At 42.5% G+C, this 27230-nt stretch overlaps 1 protein-coding gene across 1 annotated transcript; it reads right to left on the bottom strand.

Moving 5' to 3' along the window:
- Positions 1-750: 750 nt before the first annotated feature.
- Positions 751-27230, bottom strand: LOC133128816 (apolipoprotein B-100-like). The gene is made up of 30 exons (XM_061242624.1): positions 27176-27230; positions 26812-26856; positions 26198-26310; positions 25918-26063; positions 25609-25756; positions 25172-25324; positions 24797-24921; positions 24309-24394; positions 23670-24120; positions 23389-23503; positions 23139-23285; positions 22662-22873; positions 22366-22564; positions 22052-22228; positions 21710-21913; positions 21322-21486; positions 20998-21200; positions 20716-20892; positions 19881-20008; positions 19576-19777; positions 19291-19463; positions 18908-19071; positions 18669-18778; positions 18105-18463; positions 12363-17825; positions 12150-12261; positions 11486-11642; positions 10417-11202; positions 10048-10280; positions 751-1039 (listed from the first exon to the last, which is right to left on the bottom strand). The coding sequence occupies exons 1-30, from the start codon at positions 27228-27230 to the stop codon at positions 751-753; spliced, it is 11097 nt and encodes a 3698-aa protein (XP_061098608.1).

The raw sequence follows: 27230 nt of genomic DNA on the forward strand, positions 1-27230 counted from the left end.
GGCCTCAGGGTAGCGGGTAGTCCACTATCACCAGTATGTAGCGACGGCCAGACTTGGGTAGAGGTCCCACTATGTCCATGGCGATCCTGCGGAATGGCACGTCTATAATGGGGAGAGTTATTAGTGGGTAGCGATACGTTACCTTTGGGCTGTGAAGTTGGCACACCGCGCACTGCTGGCAGTAGTCCTCCACGGCTCTCTTGACGCCCGGCCAGTAAAATCGGGACAGGATTTGTTCCTGCATCTTCTCGCGCCCCAGGTGCGCCCCCAACAGGTGGGTGTGGGCTAGATACAGTACTTTGGAGGTGTAGGTATGGGGTACAAGGAGCTGAGCTACTTCCTCATCGTTAATCTTACAGGAACGATAGAGAAAGCCATTCTGTACTTTGAAATAAGGTAAGGCCGGCCTACTCACCACGCCTGGTGGGATGCCCTCAATGTAGGCCGCGGTTTTCCAGGCCTGGGAGAGAGGTCTTGCAGCTGGGCGGAGCCAAAATCTGTTAGGGCCCTTTCTGACCCTGGCTGAAACTCAGAAAATTCCCCGATGCTACCACTTTTGGCCACCAGGGGTTGCGGTGGGTTCGGCCCCTCCGGGGCTGTGTCCGTGGTCCCCGTGGGGGGTTGCAATGTCAGTCTTCTCCATGCTTGGGGTGGGGTCTCCTCCCCGGCACTATCCCTGGAAGGGGCTACCCAAACTGGGTGTGGTTCCCGGGGTCCCTTACGGTGGGGTCAGGGGGTGGCGGCTGGCCTCTACGGGGTCGGCCTCTCACTCCAGTAATTGAGGAAGAGGGGACAGTCTCGTCCCAACAGCACCGCCACCGGTACGTTTTCAACCACCCCCACCTTTCCAGTGAATTGCCCCCTAGGGGTGGTGATGGTTACTTCAGTGGTGGGGTAGTGTCGCACATCACCATGGATAAATGTGACTGCTATGGCTTTGCCCCGTCTCTCTCCTGCTAGGGCAGGCCTCACCAGGGTAATGGCGCTCCCGGAGTCCAGTAGGGCCTCAGCGTCTTGGCCCCCAATCCGGATGGGCAGCCTTGGGGCAGCAGTGCCCTTGTGGGCCCAGCACGTGGTAAGGTAGTGGCAGGGTCGGCCAATCTCTGGTGCCGTGGCCATGGACTCCTCCCTACCGGGACAGTCCTCCTTCCATCTTGGTCTGGTTCGAGGCTTAGGTCGGACCGCAGCTGGGGGTCTTCGAGGGCTGTCGGTTCTGGTCATCCTGACCATCTTGTCGTGAGCCACGGACCCCTTGCCGAGCTCAGACCTCACGTTCCCACGAGCAGTACCTCACCATGAGGTGTCTCGGGGACGAACTCAAGTTCTACTGAACTTCCAGCCCAGTCTCAAAGTGAAGGGTGTGATGCAAATCTGGTAATCGATGTCCTGTATTCAATGTATTCCTCTAAAGACTCTTTATCACATATGATTATAGTAAGATATACTTTATTATAATCAATCAAAAGAATAGAGTTATACAGATTACAGTGTACATATCATCTTTTGCAGTTTGCTAATCACATGCAAGTTACATATACCCCTTTAGCTCTTTCTAATTTACCTTTCCACCATGATGTTTAAAAATCAAGGTACACCCCTCCAATATCCATCCTCTTTGGCCTTAGCCTTATCCTATAGCTCCCCCTTCTGGACGTTTAAAAAGAAACTATTTCTAGAATATTATATTTATCTAACTATGATAACTTCTCTACATTTTTCTACCTTATATAGTACCTTAATGAGAAATTAAAGATATTAAAATAAAAGGAAACTTATAATGTGTTACTTTTCCTACTTCTACAAGTAATATAGATTATAATTACCACTCCAGCTTGGTTATAGTTGTTCTGCGTGGCTCTTTCTTCAACAGCTCGTAGATATCTTCTGAAGCCAAATTCTAAGATCCTGCTCTAAGGTCTAAAAGCTTATTCCTTATATATCTTTTTTGCATACAAAAGTGTACCTTTTTTGATAAGAAAGGTCGCCAATATTTCAAGCGGGAAGACATTTATCTCTTATGTAACTTGTTTTTTAATGATCATATTAATTATTTCTGTTTTTCCAATTGTCATTTTCTCATACCTCAAAAGAAATGTCCCCAATATTTTATTTCATGGGCCCCTCTGGTTTGGGAATTTCCACCATCTTAATATACGAGTGGAAAAACACTAGCCCTTATGTTGTTTTTAATGAACCTATTCATCACTGGTGTCTGTGTCAGTTTCATAATCTCTCCTTGACTTCCTCCAAACTTTGATCTCATGCAAGCCAGACGTTAAAACCTGCCACCATCTCAACACCCTCTTCAGGTGCCCCTTTTTGTGGCGCCTTAAGGGATCTACAAAGGACATCCAGCTAATAGCTGAGTGTAATTCATCATTTAACTCCTCTACAGTCAGTCCTTTGAATCTATCCGATAAATTATTTGTGTTATAATCAGGAAGGCCCTTGAAGCCTCTTAATCTTCTTTCGGTATTGACATCCTTTCCATTTTCCTTATCTCTTTTACATTTTTCAATCTCCTCCTGCTCTTTGATCTCCCAATTATCTTCATTGTCTTTCTCATCCTGTTGCTTTAACCAGGCCTCGTGCTCCTCCCCTGTAGGAGCCAGCCCACACGTGTCAACCAAGTATGTTATCACATCTATCGTCTCCTTGAATGCAAAACTCCCTGGGTCTCCAATTTTCCGTTCTGCGTGTTCAGCATCTTCCATGGTCATGCTAGAACACATTCTACGCATGGCCTCAGTCAGGCCTTTAGCCTTGCTCTCTAAAACCCTGAATCTAAGTCCTCTGACTTCAGACTCCTCAGTATCCATATACGGTTGTACATTTATCTTGTACCATATACTTCTCCTCTTACGGGAGCTTTTACTCCTACCCCATTGGCGTGTGCGAGGGGTTAACAATGCATTCCTGCCTAACCCATCTTCTGTCAATCTCTCATCAGGCGGCCTAGGGCCGGGTCCTCGACAATCTCCTGTGCCATCTGGTGGTTCTTGAGGAAATTGACGAGGGAATCAATGGTACCTGGTCAAGTAGGGGCGGCCTGTCGCCATCTATCAGCCAGCAGTAGTCATGGGCTTCGGCCGAGGGTAGGCCTCAGTAGGCTTTCTGGGCCTCACCACTGAGGAATGGCGCAAGGATGTGTCGAGGACCCGGCCCTAGGGCCCCCTGATGAGAGATTGACGGGGGATGGGTTAGAAAGGAATGCATTGTTAACCCCTCGCACACGCCATCGAGGTGGTAGTAAGAACGCCCGTAAGAAGAAAAATATGTGGTTCAGAGAATGAGCAGCCATACTTGTCAGTAGAGGAGTCTGAAGTCGGGGGACTTAGATTTAGGGTTTTAAGGAGCAAGGTTCAAGTTCTGACTGAGAATACCCCAACCCTACAGGGGAGGGGCACAATGCCTGGCTAAAGAAAAACAAAAATAAGGAAAACGGAAGGGATGTCAATACCGAAAGAAAATGAATGATTAATGGCGGATGATTTACACTCAGCTATTGGCTGGATGTCCTTTGTAGATCCCTTAAGGCGCCACAAAAAGGGGCACCTGAAGAGGGTGTTGAGATGGTGGCAGGCTTTAACGTCTGGCTTGCATGAGATCAAAGTTTGGAGGAAGTCAAGGAGAGATTATGAAACTGACACAGACACCAGTGATGAATAGGTTCATTAAAAACAACATAAGGGCTAGTGTTTTTCCACTCGTATATTAAGATGGTGGAAATTCCCAAACCAGAGGGGCCCATGAAATAAAATATTGGGGACATTTCTTTTGAGGTATGAGAAAATGACAATTGGAAAAACAGAAATAATTAATATGATCATTAAAAAACAGGTTATATAAAAGATAAATGTCTTCCCGCTTGACATAATGGGGGCATTTCTTATCAAAAAAGGTACACTTTTGTATGCAAAAAAGATATATAAGGGATAAGCTTTTAGACCTTAGAGCAGGATCCCAGAATTTGGCTTCAGAAGATATCTACGAGCTGGTGAAGAAAGAGCCACGCAGAACAATTATAACCAAGCTGGAGTGGTAATTATAATCTATATTACTTGTAGAAGTAGGAAAAGTAACATATTATAAGTTTACTTTTAAATATCTTTTATTTCTCATTAGGGTACTATATAAAGTAGAAAAATGTAGAGAAATTATCATATTTAGATAAATATAATATTATAGGAATAGTTTCTTTTTAAACGTCAAGAAGGGGGAGCTATAGGATAAGGCTAAGGCCAAAGAGGATGGATATAGGAAGGGTGTACCTTGATTTTTAAACATCGTGGTGGAAAGGTAATTTAGAAAGAGCTAAGAGGGGTATATGTAACTTGCATGTGATTAGCAAACTGCAAAAGATGATATGTACACTGTAATCTGTATAACTCTATTCTTTTGATTGATTATAATAAAGTATATCTTACTATAATCATATGTGATAAAGATTCTTTAGAGGAATACATTGAATACAGGACATCGATTAGCAGATTTTCATCACACCCTTCACTTCGAGACTGGGCTGGAAGTTCAGTAGAACTTACCAGGGCTCCAGGACGTTCGGAGTACTTCAGTTCGTCCCCGAGACACCTCATTGTGAGGTACTGCTCGTGGGAACGTGAGGTCTGAGCTCGGCAAGGGGTCCGTGGCTCACGACAGATGGAGCCCCAGGCATCTTGGGGCCATTTTTCCAGATGTGCCGTCCGCTCAAACATCTCTAGGGTGCCTCAACCTAGTCATCCGGAGTTTGTTTGAGCAGCACATCCTTTGGGGCTCTGTGGCGTGGCGCCAGACTAGTTTTCTGGCACAGTTCGGCCACGGCCTTCTGCAGGGCGCCTTGGGAGCACAGTAGGGCCTCCATGTTCAGGGGGTGCTGAAATTACTCTTGCATCGGGGCTCTCTCTCTGTAGCTTGGTTCAGAGTGCCCGCATTCTCCACCATATGTGGTAACCCAGTGGGTGAGAGAGAGAGGGAGAGAGAGCAACACGGGTCAAATAATTCAGCGCCGACAAGTTAGAGTTGGGATGAACAGAAATTCTTTATTTTCTGTAGTGGTTGTCTGTAGTCATTTTCTGTGGGCGCCTTCAAAGCGCATAACAAATGTCCGGAACAGAAAAGTAATTCCTTTTTTCTTGTGTACTTAAACAAAAATTTGGCGGATTAACAACTGCCGCCTCTCCCTTCCTGGGCTTAAAAAATAAAAGAGGCCAAAAAATAAGAATAACAAAAACAAAAGGACCGGAATTCAAGCGACAGCGTTCGCCCATCTTTGTCTGGGGCAGGGCCGTTCAATCTCCGCGTTTCCCAGGCCTCGGTCGTCCTCCTTCCAAGACCGGTCGCCCTCCTTGGGTAATTCTGTCTATGATTAGAAATATAGAGGTTAGCTGGCTTATAGCCGGAGAGATATGCTCACGTGAGTCCGGGATTTAGGTTTCGTTCGTTGGGTCTCTTCCGCAAGCACAGGGCTCTCTCTTTGTCCTCCCCGGAATTCCTCCACGTTTTTCTGAGTGCGGGTTCGCTCGTCTTTAGGCAGGTTTCTTGGAATGCACTAGCTTCGAGTCTCTCCGCCTCCGTCGTAAGCCCCGCTCAGTTCTCCAGCTCTGCTTTTTGTAGGGCGGTGCTCTCTTCCTCTAACTCGGCCCAGCTGCGCCTGTTCATTTAGAAATTATTAGTTGTGTGTGTGGTTGCGTTCCACACGCGCCTCGCCCCGGTGGTGTTGGCCTTGGTACTGACTCTCCCCCGGGCTCTCTCCAAGGTGCGGCCCTATTGAGATACGAAACAGGGAAATATTCGCTGTCAATCAATTCCCCCAGCTCCTGGTGCCGGCGCACTGGCCGTTCCACTCCAGTGGTGTACCGATCCCGGATCGGGCCACAACATCGCGCACAGTACGAACAGCTGAGACCACTTGTGAAGTTCTTTCAGCTCCTATGAAAGAACTGACATCCAAAAACTTTGATGAATCCCGCATTATTTGTGGAAATGCATTTCCGATGGATTTACAGTGAATTTCGTTCAGCTCACATTTGATAAATGAGGCCCACTATGTTCCGAACAGAAAAACGGGGAAGTTAACCCTTACAAAATAAACTGGTGAGTAGATGGGATCATTTTGGAAGCTAAAATATCACAGAGTTTAATGCGCTTAGAATGTTTCCTCTTTTAGCAAAATTTAGAAAAAGGAAGACCACGACTGGTGGTTGGGACATGTCCCCTGTGCTGGCACTAGCAGGGTGACATCCAACTTATTTCACATCCAACAAAAAAATTACAAAGGAAATAAAACCTCTGGAGGATAACAAGGAAATAACTAGGCATAATTATTTCTACATAACTACGTACAGAGTGTTACCAATATTGTGGACAGCACTTTGTGACCGGACATCCAAATGAGGAGTTCAACAGCATAATGTAAGGCTTGCTGTCAGCTTGAAGACATGGTATCTGATTTCCAGCAGAGTTAGCTCACTATGTTCCGAACAGGGCAACGACCAGTGCAACGGATTATTTCCAGATCAGTATTTGTTTTTGTGTTTGTAAAGTCTACGAGTCACATACACGATCCATTTCAGCATATAATGACATGGTAATGGTGATCCACTGTGACATTGTTAAAGGGAAGCTGTTCCTACCAGGCTGGCTTATACAGCTCAGCCTGCATAACAAGAAGTGAATAGGCGTTCGGACCATTGTGAGCTAACACGGTCTTCTGAACAAAGGGACCTAACGTTCTGCAGTTATTTATCATTTACTCTATGAATCTTGGTCCAATTCACATCAAGTTTCTGGGATAGTCAATAAGTGTTTAAGTGTCTGGGATAGTCAATAAGCAACCATAAGCATAAGTCACATTCCTCAGGAGAAAAACTGCCATTGGACGGACGTTAACTTCTGGTGGAAGTGGCCGGTTCCATGTGTTCTTTTTTTTGGAACACAGTGAGTTTACGTTATGGGCAGAGTCATCTTGAAGGAATGTTTTGCCCAAGGTTGCTAGAGTGACTTAGGAACAGTCAATTAACATATGCGTAAGTTTCATCACCACTTAATTTTCAAAGCTGCAGCTGATGCACCTGTAAAGAAGAATATGGAGGACCAACAGGAGATGTGACCACGCTTGTTTGGATTTTGTACTTTTTTTTCATATTTTCTCATTGTGATGCGTCATGGATTAAAAACTGACAAGTATTTGAAGATTTCAGATCTGTGATCTCAGTTTTCACCAAAATCAAATCTGAAGCAGTTTTCCAACTCTTCTGTCAAACTGAGAACTGCACGATGTTACCCCCTTGGCCATGCAGCCTCACATGTTTACTGTTAGTGACTGTGTGGTCTGCTGATTGAAGCTGTAGGCTATTTAGGCCTGTCAATAACGTTGTTAGCCTCTTTCCGTGGTGTCACCGGTTTTATGCTATTAATGCATAAATCAACAGTATTAATAGGATTTAAAGGTATAGCTAACTAGGCTAGGTTTGAACTGAAGTACAGCTGGTGCAGCCGACACGCAGAGAGTTACTGCAGTAGTGCAGCAGTGCAGTAGTGCATTTCCCCTCTAAGATATTTATTTTCTTCTGTTACAGATCTACCATCCTACCTTTATATGCAAGCTGATATTGACTGGGCACCATCAAAATTATTTTTAATGGATGGCATCTCATATAGGCCTAGTTTAACCCCTGTGCTTGACCATAAAAATGAACGGGTTGCTATGTCTGCTTGTCCTCCAACATGTCATTGTCAAGGAAATTGTCATGTGATTAAGAATGGTCCATATGACACAATTTAGCCTACATATGCACTATGCAACCATTGCTCTGTTAAAACTAGCTTTCAATTAGGACGTCTAGTACAGAGCGAATAAGTTTGGACTGCATGCATAATTCCTTCCATCCATCTATTATCTAAACAACTTAATCCTAGTCAGAGTAATTGGGGGCAAGTGACCTTTCCAGCAAGCATTTGGCAGGAGGCAGAAATTGACCATGGACAGGTTGTGAATCAATCACAGTAGTTCCTGACTTTGCATAAATATGTTTGTTAATTGCAACATTTCCACAGACAAAATCTGGATTTGATGGACAGAGAAATTTCATGAAAGGTTTCTGTATTCTGCAAGTTGTCATCTTTTTTGCTTTGTGTTTCCTGATTTTCTGTCTAAGTCCCTAGCGTTTTCGCCTCTTGTTTCCCTCTGTGACCACCATAGTCTGTTTTCATTGCCTCATTCATTTGTTCCACCTGTGTTTCATTTCATGTCTCCGCCTCTCCACTCCTTATATGTACTTCCTGTCTCTTGTTATTCAGATGACTTGTTTTTACATTACATTACATGTCATTTGGCTGACGCTTTTATCCAAAGCGACTTACAGTTGGTAAGACTAAGCAGGAGACAATCCTCCCCTGGAGCAATGCAGGGTTAAGGGCCTTGCTCAAGGGCCCAACGGCTGTGCGGATCTTATTGTGGCCCCAACCTTGCGGGTCCCAGTCATGTACCTTAACTACTACGCTAAAGGCCGCCCACAAATTCTCATTGTCTGTCAGTCAGTCTATTTAAACCTGTCCTTTTCAGTTTCTTGTTGCCAGTTTCTTTCTGTATTTCTGTTCCCAACCCCGGTTCTAGCTTCCCCATACCTGTGCCCTGTATCAGTTTTGCTCTGCTCTGTTTTGGATTTTTTGTTCATGACCCCTGCCTGCTCTTTGGCCTGCCTCTTTGTATTACGATTTCTGTACCTCTTGCCCTGGTTGGACTGACCACTTGGTTTTTGAACCCTGCCTGTGCCTCGGATAACGCTCTGTCTGCCCCTCATCTAACCTGCTATTTTCCTTTTACCCAAGTCTGCACTTGGTTTCACTTGTCCCCCATTCCTGATGAAAAGTATGCAAGACTATTGACTGTTATATTATAATGATGTATTAACAATTAGTAAATTAGGAACAAGCATTTGCTAAACCAGACCTCTTGGAGAACCCAAATAATCTACACCCAAATAATCTTGTCCACAGCCCTGTGAGCAAGGAATTTGGTATTGAAGCTCTCTATTAAGATCTCTTAGTACAGCCTAATCTTGTCCATATCCTTATTCTTTAAGTGAATATTGGTATTACAGTACTACAACTTCGGAGCTTGGGGGGTATTTCATTGTGATTACAGTGGTTTACCATTTGCCATTGAGGCCTTTTTCATACAGAGTAAGTGTAACTGATACATTCTACCAATATGATAATATTTGGTGCCCTTTAAGCTGCCACAATGATTCTCCCATTTTTGTATATGTGGTGATGTAGCAGTAGGGGTAGTTGCAATCAAATTCCTTATATGCAAACTCTCTAATTATTTTCATGGCACAGCACATCCAACATGTGCTGAATTATAATTAAATGAAGATTTCACTTTTTCTTTTTTTATATAATGTTAATTTGTGCAACAGGATTTATTGTAGACGTTCATCAAAACCATCAACTGGTAAGTGCAAGGAAAAAATGGTAGACATAAATGAATTTTTCACAGCATTAGAACACTGTCTAGAGCTCAGGAAATATCTGCAAGCCTGAAACATTTTGTTTTGTAATTACAATCTGATACATGGAGTATCTAGTGATTAAAACTCATGCAAGATCTGTCTAGATTCATGAAAGGCACACGTATCCAATGACCATTATACTGGTAATAACATGAATGCTACTGAATCTTAGTTTTTAGCCACACAGTGGTTATTATTGTGGTTGATTAGCATTGTGTTTTATGCACTGGATGTTGATACTCCTCATTAGCTGCATCTAGATATTAAGACATCTCAGGAAATAATTTCAATGCCTTTCATGACAAACTGAAATCGTGCACCAGCTTTTGATTACTTGCATACAAAATAAGAGGTTTAACAAGGTGCATGTTGGAATTACCACTTTAGATACAGTTTGACTGATTTCATTGTGTACATTTTTTGGTTTCTAGGCAAGTATACAATTCATTGGCAAATATTCCAATTCAGGTGGTAGTGTTTGAGAGACTCAAAGTGTTCATCTGGTGTGGACATTTCACACATATCAGCCAACCAGTTCCTCAGCTTCGGGCACTTCCTCAGCTGCTGGCACTTCCTCAGCTGCTGGTACTTCCTCTGCAGCAGGTACTTCCTCAGGTGCAGGTACTTCCTCTGCAGCAGGTACTTCCTCAGCTGCTGGCACTTCCTCAGCTTCAGGTACTTCCTCGGGTGCAGGTACTTCCTCAGCTTCAGGTACTTCCTCAGGTGCAGGCTCTTCCTCACCAACTGGTGCTTCTTCAGGGGCCTCTACATCCACAGGGGCTGGCACATCCTCAGCAGCTGGTGCCACAACTTCGGTTGAAGTGCCGGTGATCTTACTCAAGGGGGTTCTGATTGTTTCAATCAAGTGCTGCAGATAGTCATTCAGTTGTTCCAGGCTCACGTTGGCATAGACCTTGTCATATGTTGTCTTGATCCAGTTGAAAATGGTATTTACATAGGCAGCAACTGCATCCAGAACATCTGACTTCAAGGAACCAGTGAATTCGTCAGCCTTCTTGGCACAGTTCTGGACCAAGTCAATCATCTTCTGCAGCATAACATCAGGACTCTCAAGATGCCGCACCATACCAACAATTGTATTCTGGATGTTCTTTATGGAGGATTTGAGGTTTTCCAGGACTTGACTCGCAGGGAAGGCCTCGTCAGAACCAGGCATGGTTACTTGTATGGTGCTCAAGTTGGTAATGATGGCATCAATGTAGGGCTCCAGATAGTCATTGATCTTTTGTACAGCTTGTTCAATTACTGCAGAAACAGAGCTCATAACATTGTGGGTGAGCACTGGTAAAGTGGGCTTTCCTTCCAACCCAGGTACCTGGAACTCCCTCAAGAACTGAATAACTTTGTCTAGCACCGTCGTGATGGTATTTTGGTACTGTGTGATGAGGTGCCTAAAGAGAATGGTAAACTCGCTTGTTTCTGGGAGGTCAACCGGCTCAAATAAGGCAGAGATTATATTCTTAAGCTCTTGTGAAGCACTGCGGATGTCCATGTCAAAGAGTTCACTGTGGTACTTGTCGACAGTACTGTACAGGGAGGCAGTGATGTCTGGCAACCTCTCCTTCAATCCCAGGAATATGTCTGTCATGATTTCCTTGTTCCAGTCAGTTTGAAGGCTCTGAGACGCTTTGACATTCAGGATATCCACATCAACCTTAGGTTCAGACTGGGATGTAAGAGAAACACAATCATATAACACATTTCTTTCTTTACCTATATTTTAGTTTTTCCTTACATTTTGCTATCCATATTCTGACTTAGCTAAATGCACTTGTATTTTTTGAGCATTCATAACTTGTGACTAGAGTACCTATATTTCATATGGGGCGCATGTCCTAAGTGTAATTGTTTAATGCTTAAAATTAATTCATTTAAAAATGATGTATTTGTATTATATGTTTCGTGGAAGACAATTCTACTCATATGTTCATACTCAAAATAAATCTCACCGGATATCTGCCATACAGGCGTGCAGACATATCTGCCATCTGCAATCCAAGAAATCCAGTGGTTGGGGCAGAGATGGTAGCACTGATACTGTCCTTTCCCGATACATAGCGGAAGCTCATGTCACTCACGTCGATGTTCAAAGTGTGATGGGTAGAGCTGAAAAATAAAGATTAACAATAAATGTCATTTTTATATTTTAGTACTCACAAGTTATCACAAGTGATATAAAACATAATATGTACATTTTATAATTGGTTTACTTATTATATACTTAGAAACCCGGAAACAATGCAAAAGCTAATAAAACTGACAAACTAGAGCATAGTGTTCGGTAGGTGTACTTACGGGGCATCAGGAGCATCTTGAAGTGTTTTCCTGAATTAATTTAAGGGATAGAAATCAGATGAGGTATTCAGATTTAAACACAATGTATACACACATAAAAATTGCATCTACCCTTTCAGGCAGAGTTTATGTGATATGTATTAATCGAGGGGTGATGTGTTTCACAAAGCCCCATTTCATTGAATGTTTTGAAAATTACCAGTGATCTGTCTGCTAATCAGGAATAATTACAACACTAACACTTAAGTGGATTATAACAATTGTTGAGATAATAAATGGGGAAGGCCAAAAATAATGTTAACAAGCAAGTGGTGTTACCTCAAAACATTGGGAAAGTGATGTTCCAAGTCCATTTTCAGGTCACTCTGGCTGAAAGTAGCCCGATTTTGCAGGCTCAGGGCACCATCCTCAAGGCTTGCAGTTGAAGAGGCTGTACCATAAAAAGCAGTATTGGGTTGCGTGAGTACAGACTAGGACATGTAGCAATTACAATACATAAGTAATGTAAATGGGATGAAGGTCAGAACTTACCATCAAGATCATATGCCAGGAAAGCCAAAGTAGAAGTGCAAGAGGACATAAGTGAAGCAATGTAAGCAGATGCACTGTTCTCCAGGCTTGCGGTCAGTGTTGTGCTGTAAATGGGAGAGGAGACCTTCACAGTGGTGGACAGAGCAGCAGGTATGTATCCATCCTGGTTCTTGCTGCACACTGCAATGACTGCGCCATTGACAGACTGCAGTTCTTCTTCACTGGTGGCCTTGTCAAATTTCAGCACATCCCAAAGGCTTTTCTGGTAGATGGGAAGCGTGATAGCTTTCAGGATTGCAGCATGACCGTCAATGGATTCACTGACCTCCATTCGAATTTCTGCCAGATCATTGGACAGCAGCAAATCGTATGTGTGCAGAACAGATACAAGTTGTTCTTTGCCTTTCAGGCTGAGCTTCTGCTTCTCTGTAGTAATTTCAAGGGCAACATTCTGAAGAATGCTAGCCTCTCCCAGGCTGCTTGGCTGTGACATGTCAATATCCAAATTTGCAGTCAGTGTTACAAGAGGAATGAACTCAAATGTTCCTTTAGCAACATGCTTCCCCTTGGTGTTTAATGATTCCACATTAGCTTCGTTGTTGCAGATCAATTCCAATGTAGCATTCACATGGCTTAGAGATGCGTCAAGGGTCAGGTCCTCCTTCATGTCCATACTCCAGATGTTAGTCTCCCCAGAGTTACCATTGGAGTTGGCATCAGTCTTCAGAGTAGAGTGCAGGCCATTGGCATCCAAATACATATTAGCCTCATTATTCAGAGCTCCAGCAAAATTACCACTTGCCAGGATGGTTCCCTCAATCTTTCCTTTAGTAGATAAGTGACCAGAAAGTCCCTCCAGGGCCAGGTTCTGTTCAATATCTCCTTTGCCTTGAGCATCAATCAGTGGAAGGTTAAAGCTGTACTTCAGCTTTGTCTTAGAGTCCACGTTAGTCTTAGCCTTAGTGCTTCCAATTAGTTCTTGGTTGATTTCCAGGTTCAGAAATTGGAAGGAAACTTTCGCCACAGTTGACAGAGAAGCCTCCATAGCTCTCCTGCTAAGATTGATGGTGCTATCATGGGTTCCCTGAATATTATCGTGCTCCAAGGACAAAGCTGTGGCAACTTTGATGCCCCTCTTCTTCCTAGACAAGCTAGTGGTTCCATCAAGTTTACCTTTAAGAATGTCAAATAGAGAGGTTGAGGAAACTTCAAATCGGGCAGTGATATCTTCCTGGTTTTGTAAGGCTGCATTGGCATTCAGAGAGATCACAGGAGACTTTAGTCCAATATCAAATATCAGGTTGCCTAAGGATGGGATTGTGATAGAATCAATGCCAATAGAAATCATGTCTGGGCTCTTCTCATACTGAAGCTTGAGATTAATGTCAATTGTCTGTTCAGTGGTGGTCAACAGGGTCTTCAGACCAGTGTTTTCCCACAGAGATACTTCATGGAGAGCTGGGGTTCGCACACCAATAAATGGAACAGCTACCTCAGGAATGTCCACTGGGAAGGTCAAAATGTTTAGATTAGCCTCACCATTCACTGTTGCAAAAATGGAAGTTTCCTTATTATTGTTGTCCATTGTAAGATTGTGGAAGTATTTGTACTGGTTGAATCGAGACAAAGCCACCCAGTTAATCTGTTGCACATCTGCATTGACAGTAATGGCATAATCGTTCTGCAGATCAACCTTTCCACTCAATGAAAAGGGGAGAGTAGCCTTAGCATTTCCCTTGTTCTGTAAATCAAAAATAATTTCAGAGGGATTAGCTAGAAGGTTGACTGAGTTAGAAATTGTTCCACTTACTTCCCCATCAAGCTCGGTGTCATGAGAACCTTTCAGTTCAATTTTCAGGTCCCCCATGTCAACCTTTCCACTCACAACTGCAAGGCTGCTCTTAATGAAGGGAGCTTCTGTCTCAGCACGGCCGTTAAGAGTGATGTCCCCAAATAAAATGCCATCAGCATTTAGAGTTTGTCTCATTTTTAGGTTTTTGCTATCTGTGTTTCCTGTAAAGGTCAGCTTAGCAGAGTTGATACTGATGGTGAAGTCCAGGTTACTTGTGTGGGTCATTTCATCAGTGTCCTCTGGCATGGTAAACTTCCCATTTCCGGTGGTTTCAATGGCCAAATGCATGGCGCCACCTTCCAAACGACTACCTGCCTTCTGGGTTATAGTGGCTTCACTTGACATGCCAAAATATGGGAGGTTAGCAAGATGGTTGTAGCTGGTTTCCAGAGAAGCAGAGAATCCACTTTCCAAGGCAAAGAATGCATTGTTGGCCAGTTCTGCAGTATATATTGCAGTTGTCGCTTTGGCAGTAGTCTTGGCTGATGCCTGAGCTGAGAGACCATAGATGGTGACCGAACCCTGGTGCTCAACTGATGCAGCAGAGTGGGTGAATTTAATTGTCTCAGCAACAACAACACGGCTCAGTTTTGGGAAGCCAACACGTGTAGTGACATCCAGGACATAGTTAAGAATATCCACAGTTGATGTTGCCTGTGATGAGAGGTAAGCTGTTATCTGTGGAGTCGCTGGGTTGGTTGTGGAGTTCTGGAACTCAGCAGCGGCCCTGAAACTGTAGTGTGGAAACTTGAATCTCATCTCTCCATATAGTTTACCAAAAGCAGGGACTGTTATCTCACTGGGGATTGGGGGCAATGTGAACTCAGGGATCTGAAGGGCTGTGATATCAAAGTTCTCCAGACTGAGTTTTGGAATTGTGATGACAGGGAGGCTGATTTCAGGAAGACCATTCTCTGGAAGGGAACTCTGGATGTCAAGTAGAGATGACTGAATCCATATGACAAATTCCCTAACAGCTTCAGTTTTCTGTGGGATCTCATATGCTTGAATCTGCTCATTCACAAAACTTGTGACTTCACTGATTTTTGGGTTTACGTCATCAACAAAGGCATTGTAATCAAATGACTTCAATTTCTTGACAATGATGTCAATGTATTCACTGAGCAGGTCAATTATTTGCTTGAATTCAGATGTTTTCAATTGGTTCACTGCATCATCCAGTAGCTGCAATGCTTTGTCAGACAACACTGGCAGATCAATGGATTTTACATTGTTAATTACTGCCAGAATTGTGTCTTCAATTTTGAATTGCTTCAGTAGTTCTACAACCTTTTCCAAGAGTGGTTCGATTTTCTTGTCAACTTCATAATTAGCCATTATTTCTCTGACTTTTGTGTAGGCAGCATTGATTTGGTCGGTGATTTGTAATTCGTTAAGAATGCGAATGATAATGCCTTTGATGGAGTCAACTGTTTTGATCAGTATTTCTGTTGGCATTTGTGCAACAAGCTTTTCAATGTACCCTCCAACATTGAAGGAGGAGACAAAGTTTTTCAGATCTTGGATGAATGCTGCCAAGTCAAAGCTTTCAATCGCCTGCTTCAGTTCGCTTACTCTCTCCTGAAGCTTAACTTTGATTTCATATTCCTGCAACCAAGCAATGCTACTGTCCTTGAGTTTCTCCAAATCGGCCTGCCCAATGATATCCTCAACAGCAGTTACGATGCTAAGAATAGTTGCAGTGATCTCATACTGATCATCAATTTCCTTCAGTGCATTTCCAATGCGCATAATAATGTCTGTGAAGTTATCAGACCAGGCTTCACTTTCTACTATGCTCTTAAGTCTGGCTGCCACATTATCCAGGATGGATTCAATGGCATTCTTCATGCTCTCTAGATAAGCCTCCAAGTCTTCCACAGTGACAGCATTCTCCTGCAGTAGGGCAATAATTTTCTCCTTTACTGCAATGACCTTGTTCTCCAGATCCTGCTCTCTAACAAAGTCACTCACAGCCTGAGGCAGATTTTCAAGCCTTGCTCGGATTTCATCTCTGTTGATGTACTGTTGCAAGGATTCTAGAGCATGAACAAAGGATGCTTTCATCTGTTCCAATATGGCAGGCAAGGTCTCAAATAATGACAGCTCAAGGACATTGCTGTCGCTGCTCTTGTCATACTTCAGGGAATTGGAGATGCTAAATTCTTGGATCTCAGGATGGCTCAGAAAGTCTGTGAGGACTGTTCCTGACAACTCCACTCCGATCCTCTCAGGTTGGTTGTAAATGTCAATTTCCTGGGTGTATTCATGCTTGTTCAGCTTGGATTTCATCCTCCATGTTCCCTTCTGCTCCTGAGGGGTCAGGAGACTGTCAATCTTGTTGTCAAAGTGTGTCTCAACAGAAGCTTCAATGTCCAGTTGATGTGTGGTGGAAGCTCGGCAGTCATGTGAAAAGACTGCAGCCAAGGGCTCTGCCTTCAAGAGCAGTTTGCTATATAGCTGACCAGTATGCTTTCCAAACAAGGTCATATCACCATCAGCATTGAAAATGGAGTCAACACTAATGCTAAAAGGTACAACAAGTGCACGGACAGTATTGTCAACACGGAGAATCTGAGAGTTAAAGCGAGCCTCACTGTTCAATTTGGAGGTGAATCCAGCAACCTCAAAGTCAGTGTTGTGGATCAGATGAGCTCCCAGTATCTTGCCATTTGTGCTACATTTCATTGTTGCAGTAAGGTCAGCATAATTAATTTCATAGGTATGTCTGAGCTCCTCATTTCCGAAATTCCCCTTCAAGCTTCCAGTTAAGTCAATCTTGTAAGGTTGGAGTTTTAGTACACCTTCATTGTTCAAGCTGATGTCCAAGAGTCTGAGTTCATTGTTCACATTAACAGAAGCTAAGTAGGGCTTAATGTCAACTATGATGTCATGTTTATACGAGTTGCTGTCACTGACAAAGCTGTCCGTCTGTGAGCGGAAGGCTAATGTTGAAAGAGTAAGAGCCAGAGAGTTTGTATTTTCAATCTTCATGTCCAGCATTGATCCCTTGGATATAACTGAGAGTGTGGTACCAGTGGCATCGATTCCCCCATTGAAGACATTCTCTAATGCCAAGGGGCCACTCTGTAGGGTGGTGGTGCCACTTGTTGCCAGGTTACCACCACCAATAGTTAAGAAGGCCTTATGGGAACCATGACTTACACCAACAACAAGGGAGCCTTCAGTGTTCACTTCCAGGCCACTGCTACTGGCAAACACACCCTTTATTGTGTTCTGGGTCTGGAGGAGGGGTGAGTCTAACTTGAATGTTGACTCTCCTTTCAGCTCTCTGCTGAAGGGGTTGATCATGAATGACTGCGAGGAGGAAGCTTTTGCATTCACAGAACCTATTCTGACAATTCCATCCAGATGTCCTTCACCAGAAAGCTCTTCAGGAGTAAATTCAGAATGGGCAGTGTAGTCAAGTGATGTCTGCAGACCCAGAGGGCTTGAAGCTTCTATCTTGTTAGTAGTTTTTATGTTTACTTTGTCAGTGATGCTTCCAATGCCCTCAAGACTGACATTGACATCTACAAACTTGTGGCTCAGAGAACTGCTGATGATGGCCTTCAAGGCTTCTTCAGGTGTTGTGGTGAGTGCTCCAGTGCCTAATAAAAAATAAATATGTGTTTATGTAGATTAGTCAGAATAATCTCCTCAATCTTAATTTTAGACATTGCAATTATATGGGAGATTATTAACATGGTTAGCTCATTTTACATACATTTTAGGTTAACTGGCTACTTTTTGGAAGCTGAAATATTTTTTTTTCCAAAAACAAATGTGTCATGAGAGGCACAAGGCATTGCAATATTATTCTTCAACAAACACCTTCATTACAACATCTGCATACCAAAGAATAAAGGTAAATAAAATAAAATGTTTACCATCAATTGTGTAAGATAGAATTTCCACAGGACAGTCACCCACAGCATTGTATTTGGCAGTACGAGCAGGAGCATCAACTGAAACCAGGCCCTCCCAGTTGTAGAAATTGCTGTTCACTTTGGCGGATACTTCAGCAATTCCAAGGAGGGGGAATGAGAGCTCATAGCTGGGGGGTATGATGAAGCTGGGGATGCTGACCTCCGTGGATGCGATCATCAGGCCAGTCAGGGGCACAGGCAGGTTTGGAGTGGTCAGGGTGGCGGGGATATTCAAATCCTCTGATGACTTTCCACCCAGAGGCACAGGAATAGTGACTGTGATGTGATTGCCATTGAATTGGTATTTGACTGCACCTTCACTGTTGGAAACAGTTAAATTGTTGGTTAAATTTAGTTTTTAAACATGAATTGAGAGTATAGTTTTTGCTGTTGAATAAAACTGAATAAAAATAAAAGAGGCGTATAGAGTGCACATATGCAGTCATTTGTGATACGTTACACACTACCATTGTGGCATGCTTGCATCAAAGCAAAGAAATGCTCTCGCATTTAAAGGCCACTTACGATTTCAGGTACAGTTTCTCAGGCAGGTGTAATCCTAGGATTTGTCCCAGACTCTCAACGGAGGGAGCAGGGGCATCAGCAAAAGCACTTTCCAGCCAGATATTGGTTGCCTGGAGAAATATATGACTTGTAAGGTCGGGGTACTGCAGTTTACTGAATTTTTACTCAAAATACAAATATATAAATTACACAAATTAGACACCTTTGCAAGATAAAGAAATATTGTTTTTTCTTAGTACCTCAATTGATTTAGACACAATATTGCGCACTGTCATGTCAGTATGTGTCACTGTCATGTCCAGAATGTCCTGGACGATCTTCTGGTATTCATCTACATTCTGGAAAAGCTTATGGACCTCAGAGCTCATGTCAGACTTCAGCTCAACCTCAATCCTGTTTTCATCTGTAATTGAAATGCATTCCCATACTTAAGTCATTTGAAAAATATTTAAGAACCACGTTTTCATGGCTATATCGCAGGTTACAAGAATTCTAATTTAATCTTACGCAGTTGCTCTCCAATAATTGTTTCAATTCACAAACTGATTACTCAAAATTGTAGTATCCTTACAAAATCCTGATGTTTGTAAATAACATTGTGAAAAATAGCAGAGGGATATACCATATCTGACAATGACTTTCTGCAGTGAGGAAGTCTCAGGGATGTTGATGATGCTCTCGATCTCCAGAATTAGGTCCTCAGCTCTCTTCAGGGCAGCAGTGACAGTAGCATCGGTCTTGAGTGAGGGTATGGCCAGCTGGACCTGCAGCATACCATCCTTCATTGCCTCAAGTCTGTAGGAAGGAAAAAAATGACTGAGCATGGCTACAGCTCATGTCAGACAAACTGCATTCTAATACAAGATTGTACAAAAAGAAGGGATTGAGGGGAACAGGGTTAGCTTACTTTGCATGACCAATCAGAGAAACCTGAGGGATGTTCTTGTGGGTGATGTCAATCATGATCCCCTTTCCATTGGCACTATCATCAGTGATGCCAAGTCTGATTCCAGCCTCTATGTCACAATCAGGAATTTGGACATCAGTGGTGAGAACATTTGTGTTCCTGTTGTACTTCATAACTGCTGTAGCTTCCGTGGGCTCTGCACCTGCGACCAAGAAAAATGGAAGTCTGTTACTGCTAGTAACAAAAAATATGCAGTATGTTAATGCAAATACATTCTGAAAATCAGTACCCTTTCAATGACTTACCCTCTGCCATGAGTGTAATCTTCAGGGCATCCACCTTTTCTGGAACCTCTCCCTCCATTAGGTGTTCATAGGCAATGGTGGCAGTGTATTCAGTCACCTGACCAGTGGGCTCAATCTCCACAGCAACCCTAGGAAAAAGTAACCAAGATTTTAAAATGTTTTTATGCATAGATTTTTACAGATTCTGCTATCAAAGTATGAAATCAATCTGCAATTTAGTTATATCATACATTAAACACCAAATAAAGCAAATACTATGACCTTTCCAAATTGTATTCTCATTCCAAAAGCAAAAAACATATTATGTTGCCAAGTGCTGAAGGATTTTGTACAGTTTTGCTCCTAGTATACCATGTTAATATTGTTAATATTGCGATACACTTAAAAAAAAAGGAAAAGTAGTGAAAAGTAGCTCATTATATGAATATGTGAATGTCCCTACTTGTAATTTTACCAGTAATAATTGCACCATTCCAAATGGACATCATGGTTATATAAGAGTCTGTGGGGCATGCCAAAATGTAAGAGTAATGTAAAAATACAATAAAATTGTGCAATAGGAACACATCATTGTTCTGCTGGTTAATGTTTTGCAGTGTTAACATGGATAAGGAGATCAGATTTTTAGTAGCCAAATATCTATCTGCATAAATATCTATCTACATTATGCCTGCCTCTTCTAGTTTCTTGTTTAGAAATGTTTGAAATCAATTGAAAAGGACATTTCACTTTTCTGTTTTCTGTTAAAAGTTTAAAAGTAGCAGCACATTCTTTTTAAAATAATGAAACTATGTAAATAAGATGATAATACACACTGCAGAAATGTAACACTTACTCAGAATCTCCAGTGAGTGGGAAATAGGGAGCAGCATCAGTCGAGCCAGGGTATTTTAGGGTGATACAGGACTTCATGCCAGGTAAGACTGGGATGCACTTCACTAAGTCAGTTCTGTCTTCTGATATCGGTGACGGGCTCTTGGACTTGGTGGTGGTCACTGACAGCAGTCTGTTGCTGTAATTGGAAAAGGACAGGGGTTATTTTATTTCAACACAAGAGAAACTCAAAAGAGAATTGTCAGTAACAAAAATTGTAACCTCAGTAATGATTGAGTCCTACCTAATTTCAAAGAGACGGGAGGTACCCTGAGGAGCTGGGACAGTAATCTTGAACTGGCTGTTGCTTATGGCAACCTTGGCATTGAGGGCACTCTCATGGTAGATGTTGGTGTGCATGGCAATACTGGAGATGAGAAGCTCAGGAATGTGAACACCCATCTCTGTCACAAATTCCACACCAATGGAAGGCATGAAAGCAATGTCCTGGTGTAGATAAATTGAGGGCAGAGTTAATGGCATGTTGTTTAAAAGAATAGCATTCCATGTATCTACATTGGTAATATCTTCATTATAATGGATTGTGGAACACAACTATGATACTTACCAGCCCAGGGGTTAGGTGCAGTCCGCCTTTGACTCCAGGGGCAAAGGTACCAGAAAGAGAGACTTTCAGAGGCATACCAGACCCAGTTGGCAGGAAGAACTCATTGTCCATGAACATGTAGTGAACAAATAACTCATTTTCAGTGCTGGAAAGAAGCTTCATGATCTGAAAAAGAGAAATGAAAATAAATTAAATTGTATAATTGTAATCTGATTTCTACAGTTATGTATCATGTTGAAGTATGGGTGACAAAATATGAATATTAACAGTTACTGACACATTTTAGTTTGCCTCCTTGCTATATAAACAATTTCATGTGTAAATGTATTTATGTTACATCTGAATTTCATAGTGTTTTTACAGGTTTTCTGTGAAATACCATACATACATCAGTAGGAAACATCTTGAGAAGATTATCAGCTAACAGGGCAGCAGAGTACGCCATCTCTTCCATTTCTGAAGTCTTGATGAATCCAAGCTCAGATCCCAAGAGTTTCAGATAAACCAGGGCATCGGGAGACTGCTGGGTCTTAAGTTCGCTCATCAGTTTGTTGACATTGTGACTTATTTCTCTCAGGATGTTCTGAGGCACCTGCAGGGAAGGCATAGCAAAATAATCATTTGAAAATGTTTTTAAATTGAACAAAGATGCCTCCCATAAGATGTATGAACCTTACATTCTATCTTAAAGCCTCAGCTGAGACCAACAGAGAATGGCTGCACAAAATACCTGTCTCCTCATTCTCCCATTCTCAGGTGGAATCATCTTCTGTAAAAGTGTGCTCACTGAGGCTGGCATCTTGCCTCCAGCCCAGTAAATGGCCTTTGACAAGGTGTCAGGGAAGAATCCATCATGTCCAAATAGGGCCTCAAAGGTTGGTTCTAATCCTTTTCCATCCAATCCAACCTTAAATAAGAGAAGAGATCACATAGTTTCTTGAATTCAAATAGTTTACTGAAAATAGATTATTATATTTCGCTCTGAAATGATTTTTGCCAGGTTGATTGTTCTGCACTGATCAAATGTGTTGATATGATCTATACCTCCAACACATCAAGTTCGTATCCAAAAGCCTTCAGTGTAGTCTCCAGCATGATTTCTTTAGGGAGGTAGCCAGTGGAGTCAAAGATCACATTTCCTTCCAGGTTGTTACTCATCTTGTAGTTTCGGGAGATCTTGCTGAATTCCCTGACAGCTGGCACCTCATTTCCATGAAGAGCCTCTGCAATCTTGTCTTTCATCCTGTCGGGAGAATTGTGTGAAGAACACGGTCTTGAGGTCACGATGAAAACTATGTAGACTTTTGGTGTTCTGATCGAGGTATGAAGTTTCTACTTACGGGGCAGATGCAGGGTCTGTGGAACTGAGAATGTTGGCCAGGTGGGATGCAACAAAGTTCTTGGCCTGTGGATCCTCCTCTTTTAGCAGAGCGCTTATCACCTCAGCCAAGTCAGAAGGCTCAGGGTTCTTCATCAGCACCAGGTAGGCAGCCACACGTTTCTGAATGGGGCTTTCCCCATCCAGCACAGTCTGCAGGAGTACACCACGAGCCTGGAGGGATAGGCATTGTTCAATCCACTGTGCAGTCATGTTTCCCTTTACACTGTATCTTTGAAGCAGTATGGAGTTGCAGTAATGATCTAGGAATAGCACTACAGTAAGACTTGTTCTATTTCATTCCAAGGTACAGCTTAATTTCTAACTAAGTACGGGGGCATCTGTACTATGTTAGTCACCCTAAGCAAATCTGTTAAATACCCAATGTGTACAGTCAGATCATATTTTGAGTACAATAGGATGATGGTACTTCAGTTACCTCCTCAGTGACGGTCAGCTTTCTGAAGGCCTGGATGGCAGCTTGTTGGACAGTTGACGTGGCGGCAGGCTCTGTCATACAGTGCAGCAAGGCAGACTTCAGAGCAGGGTTAGCAGCCTCCATTGCCTCTCCCATGTTACCAATAACCTGGAAAAAGAAAGATGCAAATTTGCAGCTTCACAGAGATCTCAGAAAAAGAAATTGAATTGTCAAATACATTATCCTCCTCATTGACAGTTAAGAGACATACCCTCAGGGTCAAGAAGGTCTGATCTTTGTCACCAGAGCAATCACCCAGCAGGGAGGCCATGTACTCAGATACTGCAGTGATCTCAGGGGTGACCTTGCCCTCAATCTTGTAAACTCTGGAGGTGAATTAGGAAGGGAAGACAAATAACAAGGAAGAGTCACTCCTCTGCAGACTGGTCCACAATTTGACAGTCTTATTCGTGATTATTCCCAGGCAAACATCTTCAACAATCTTCTTATAATAGAGAGCATTACTTGATTTGAGAGGGAAATTGCACTTACCTCCGAACAATGTTGCTAAGGCCATATAGAATAGGCTTGCTCTGTTTGTACTGGGCCATGCTCAACATGTCTTGGACCAAGTGGTTGGTGGGGTTGGGCAGGAGCCCCATAGCATAAACGGCAGCATCAACCTCCGGAGCAGTTTTATCCATGGTAAGCAGGATCTGTAGGATGGCACTGCTGCATTCGGGTGTTCCACACTGGGCCAAAGCCTGCCAAGTCAGGAGTCCAGACACCTCTACCATCTCTGGGACAGCTGGGCTCAGGGCTTCACTCTTCAGCCCTCGGATCTCAGTCACCAGCTTCTGGAACAGGTGTGCCCGCCGGTTACCCTGGCTTGTCTGAGACAGGGTGCTTAGTTCCCTCAGAGTGGCCAGAATAACATCCTTAGTTTGAGCAGGGGATTTATCTTCAACAGCCTCCATAGGCAGGGCCTTCAGGTTAGCCTCATCTGCACAAAGATAAACAAAGGGCTGTGTTATACAGATATAATAAAAGAGTATACTCTTGCTGTTGCTTTGGAGAAGTTGTCTGGAAATAAAACCACTCCATACATAGTCTAGATAAGTGGATCTCTACTATGTCATGCCTTCATTCAGAATTCATCACAATCATGAATCATGAAGTGAAAGTACTTACTGTGGTCAAAGACTCTATCATTGATCTTGCTTGTCTCCTGCAGGGCCAAGGTCTGTTTAACCATGGTTAAAACTCCACTCTGCTCTCTGAGTAGAAAGAACAGAAGACAACTGGTGAGAATATGGTACTGATAATAGCCAGAAACCTATATGCAGTTACACTTTAAGAGCAAAAGAGCAGAGACATTTGTAACAATCTTTCACAGAAGAAGTAAAACTAACCTTATTCACCTTATTTGGAAATGAGCAGGATGTATTGTAACAAAGTGATGATTTGCTTGTAACTGGACTGCTTAATGTAAATATGAATGATGTAAATGCTCAGAGGGACTGTGCCTCTGTGGGATTTGGACAAACAATTTTATTGTGTGGACTGACTTCCATTAAATACATTTTAAATAATAAAGAACATTTAATGTTTTTACTTTGTGTCCTGTTTCCTACCTACATTTGTGTACAACAAGGTAACTTCTGGGGCGTGGGACTAACCGGTGAGAGAAAGGCAGCAAGATGTGTTTCTCAGTGCAGGTTCCTTCAGTCATGTGCTTCTTCTCATTGTCAAATTTGTAGTTGCAGGTCTGGGTGCTGCTGATCAGTTTGGAGAGTGGAATGTGCTACGGACAAGGAGTCACAGACTCAGAATTTTTAACATTATATAATGTCAAAATATTGGCTATGGGATTTTAAATAGCTGTTTTATAAACCATTTTATTACCATGTCTACATAGTAAGTACAGCTGTAATATGAACCATTTCGGTAAATATTGACTGAATATGCTGATGAATGTAAAGTATATGTGGCCATGTGTGAATTAATTTCCTGGGGATCTGCTCTTCAAGTTCCCTTTAGGCTGGCAGTCTTACCAGGCCAGAGATGAGTGCCAGGGGGCTGGCAACGTCTTTCTTGGGAGTGAAAGCATCACAACGGGACAGGTCTCTTCTGACAGTGACATCGGTAGCAATGTCCTCCCTGGTGTTGACAGCAAAGTCAGTCTTGCAGATACCGTGCAGAGTGGCCTGAAGGAAGGGGGCAAAATAGTCAGCAAACTCCAAAGAAACATCATACCTACATATTAAATACACATATAGTTCTCACCACCTGGTTACTGTCCTGGTATTGGATGATTAACATTGACTCTGAAGGCCTCATATTCACAGTTGTGACAACTAGTAGAGTACTAATAACTTGGTTGAGTTTGAAGACACGAATTAGAAATGCAAAACACTGGCATGGAACAATTCTTGTAATGAGATTGAATTGTTATTTGCTCTTGGTATTGTCATTTTACATGCATCCTTACCATGTTTTTGTTGTTATCCTCCTCTAACACAGGCACCAAGAGGGCAGAGATGATTCCTCTCTTGATATTCAGGATGTTGATGGGCTCATCCTCTTCAGGGAACAGGCTGACGTGGGATTCCCCCTCCACAGTCAACTTCAGTGAGTTCCTAGTCCATGAGAAGAGATCATTAGAGTTCCACACACAACACACAACAGACAGTATTTTCCCATCATTATTTTGACATTTTGTTTGCTTTGGGCATATGGGCAGATGGATTATGTGCTAATGAAAAGCAATGGGCCTTTGAGTGCTGAAAGCTGTACGTACTTTGCCATGGCAGCCTGGAAGGCATCAGCTCCAGCAGCAGGTCCATATACAGGCAGCCCCTCTGGGTCGATGTTGGACACCTCGCTCAGTGTGCACTCCAGGGTGCGCACGATGTAGCTACATGTCTGAGGCACATCGATCTCGACCTGTCGTAGAAAGAGAAGGAGTTAGAGAAATGCTCGCTAGAGACGCTAACTGCAGCTAGATAAGCATTGCTTTATGTGACATTAATATTTCTTTATGTTCACCTATAGGGCTCAGAGTGAGGCATCATACTTACCTTACAAGTTGCTTTGGCACCATTCCTGAGGTTTGACGTTCCACTCACTCCATTGAGGGCTTCGGTTTCATACTGGTACACATAGTTCCTAAAGCTTTTAAACCTTTTTGCCACTGAAGAGAAAACAATGAATGTTACACTAAGGTTCTTTTTTATACTATCTATTTACTGTAGCATGACCTTTTTTTCGGTCCTATGTCGCAATACCTGACACATAACAGTAATTTTTCCTGGCTGATTCCACTGTCTTCATACAAATCTGTTTGAATTACAAGCTTAAACTTGTCTAGTGTGAAAAAAGATTAGTGCACATTTCTGACAAATAATCTTTTTAAATAACATTGTAACATAATTTATATAATTATCCTCCATGCTCTGATGTGCAGTTTTCTTAAACATGTTTGTTAGAGGCCTATTTCAAACTCTAAAACCTAAATTATTCTCATAAGTTTGCTTTCTACATGCAATTGTACATTTTTATCCAAAATGTCTTTTCTCTCCGTATATTTTTTCTGCTTTGTAGCCATCATAGTCTGTGACAAAGTATTGAATCAAGCAAGCAAGCCCTCTCCAGGTAAGAGTGAGAGTCAACATTTTCTTAAAAGGACACTTACACAAGCACGGTGGTGATTCTTCTTCAGCACTCTCAACATCCTCTTCTAAAGAGAGGCAAAAATAAAAATAAGACAAATTAAGTATCTCAAGCAACTGTTGATTAATTGAATAATTCATTCAAACATCTCAGATGGCATAATTGGAGTAATACTTAGAAATATTTGAAAATACTGAAAATGAATTAGACAGACAGGTTAGACAGACAGTTTATCTAATAGAACAAAAACATATCTTCATTCACATAACCATTATAGCTATCACCCACGCTGACCAGAAATATTTGAAATAAAACATGTCAAACGTGTCAGAAGTCGCCCACTGTAGCAGACTTCCTCAGTTTAATACATGAAGCCAGGTACTTACGGGCAAAGGCAAAGGTGCACAGAAGCAGCAAAAGACAGAGCTTTGTGTCCCCCAT

Source organism: Conger conger, chromosome 5 (genome assembly GCF_963514075.1).
Source record: "Conger conger chromosome 5, fConCon1.1, whole genome shotgun sequence".
In the NCBI taxonomy this organism is placed as follows: domain Eukaryota; kingdom Metazoa; phylum Chordata; class Actinopteri; order Anguilliformes; family Congridae; genus Conger; species Conger conger.

Excerpts from the sequence above, each read along its gene's own strand:
- LOC133128816 (XM_061242624.1), bottom strand. The coding sequence starts at position 27,230 with ATGGGGGACACAAAGCTCTGTCTTTTGCTGCTTCTGTGCACCTTTGCC. Across the intron at positions 24,395-24,796 it reads TTGCTGCCTTTCTCTCACCG|AGAGCAGAGTGGAGTTTTAA; the intron begins GTTAGTCCCACG and ends CTTTCTACTCAG. Across the intron at positions 23,504-23,669 it reads CTTAGCAACATTGTTCGGAG|AGTTTACAAGATTGAGGGCA; the intron begins GTAAGTGCAATT and ends ATTCACCTCCAG.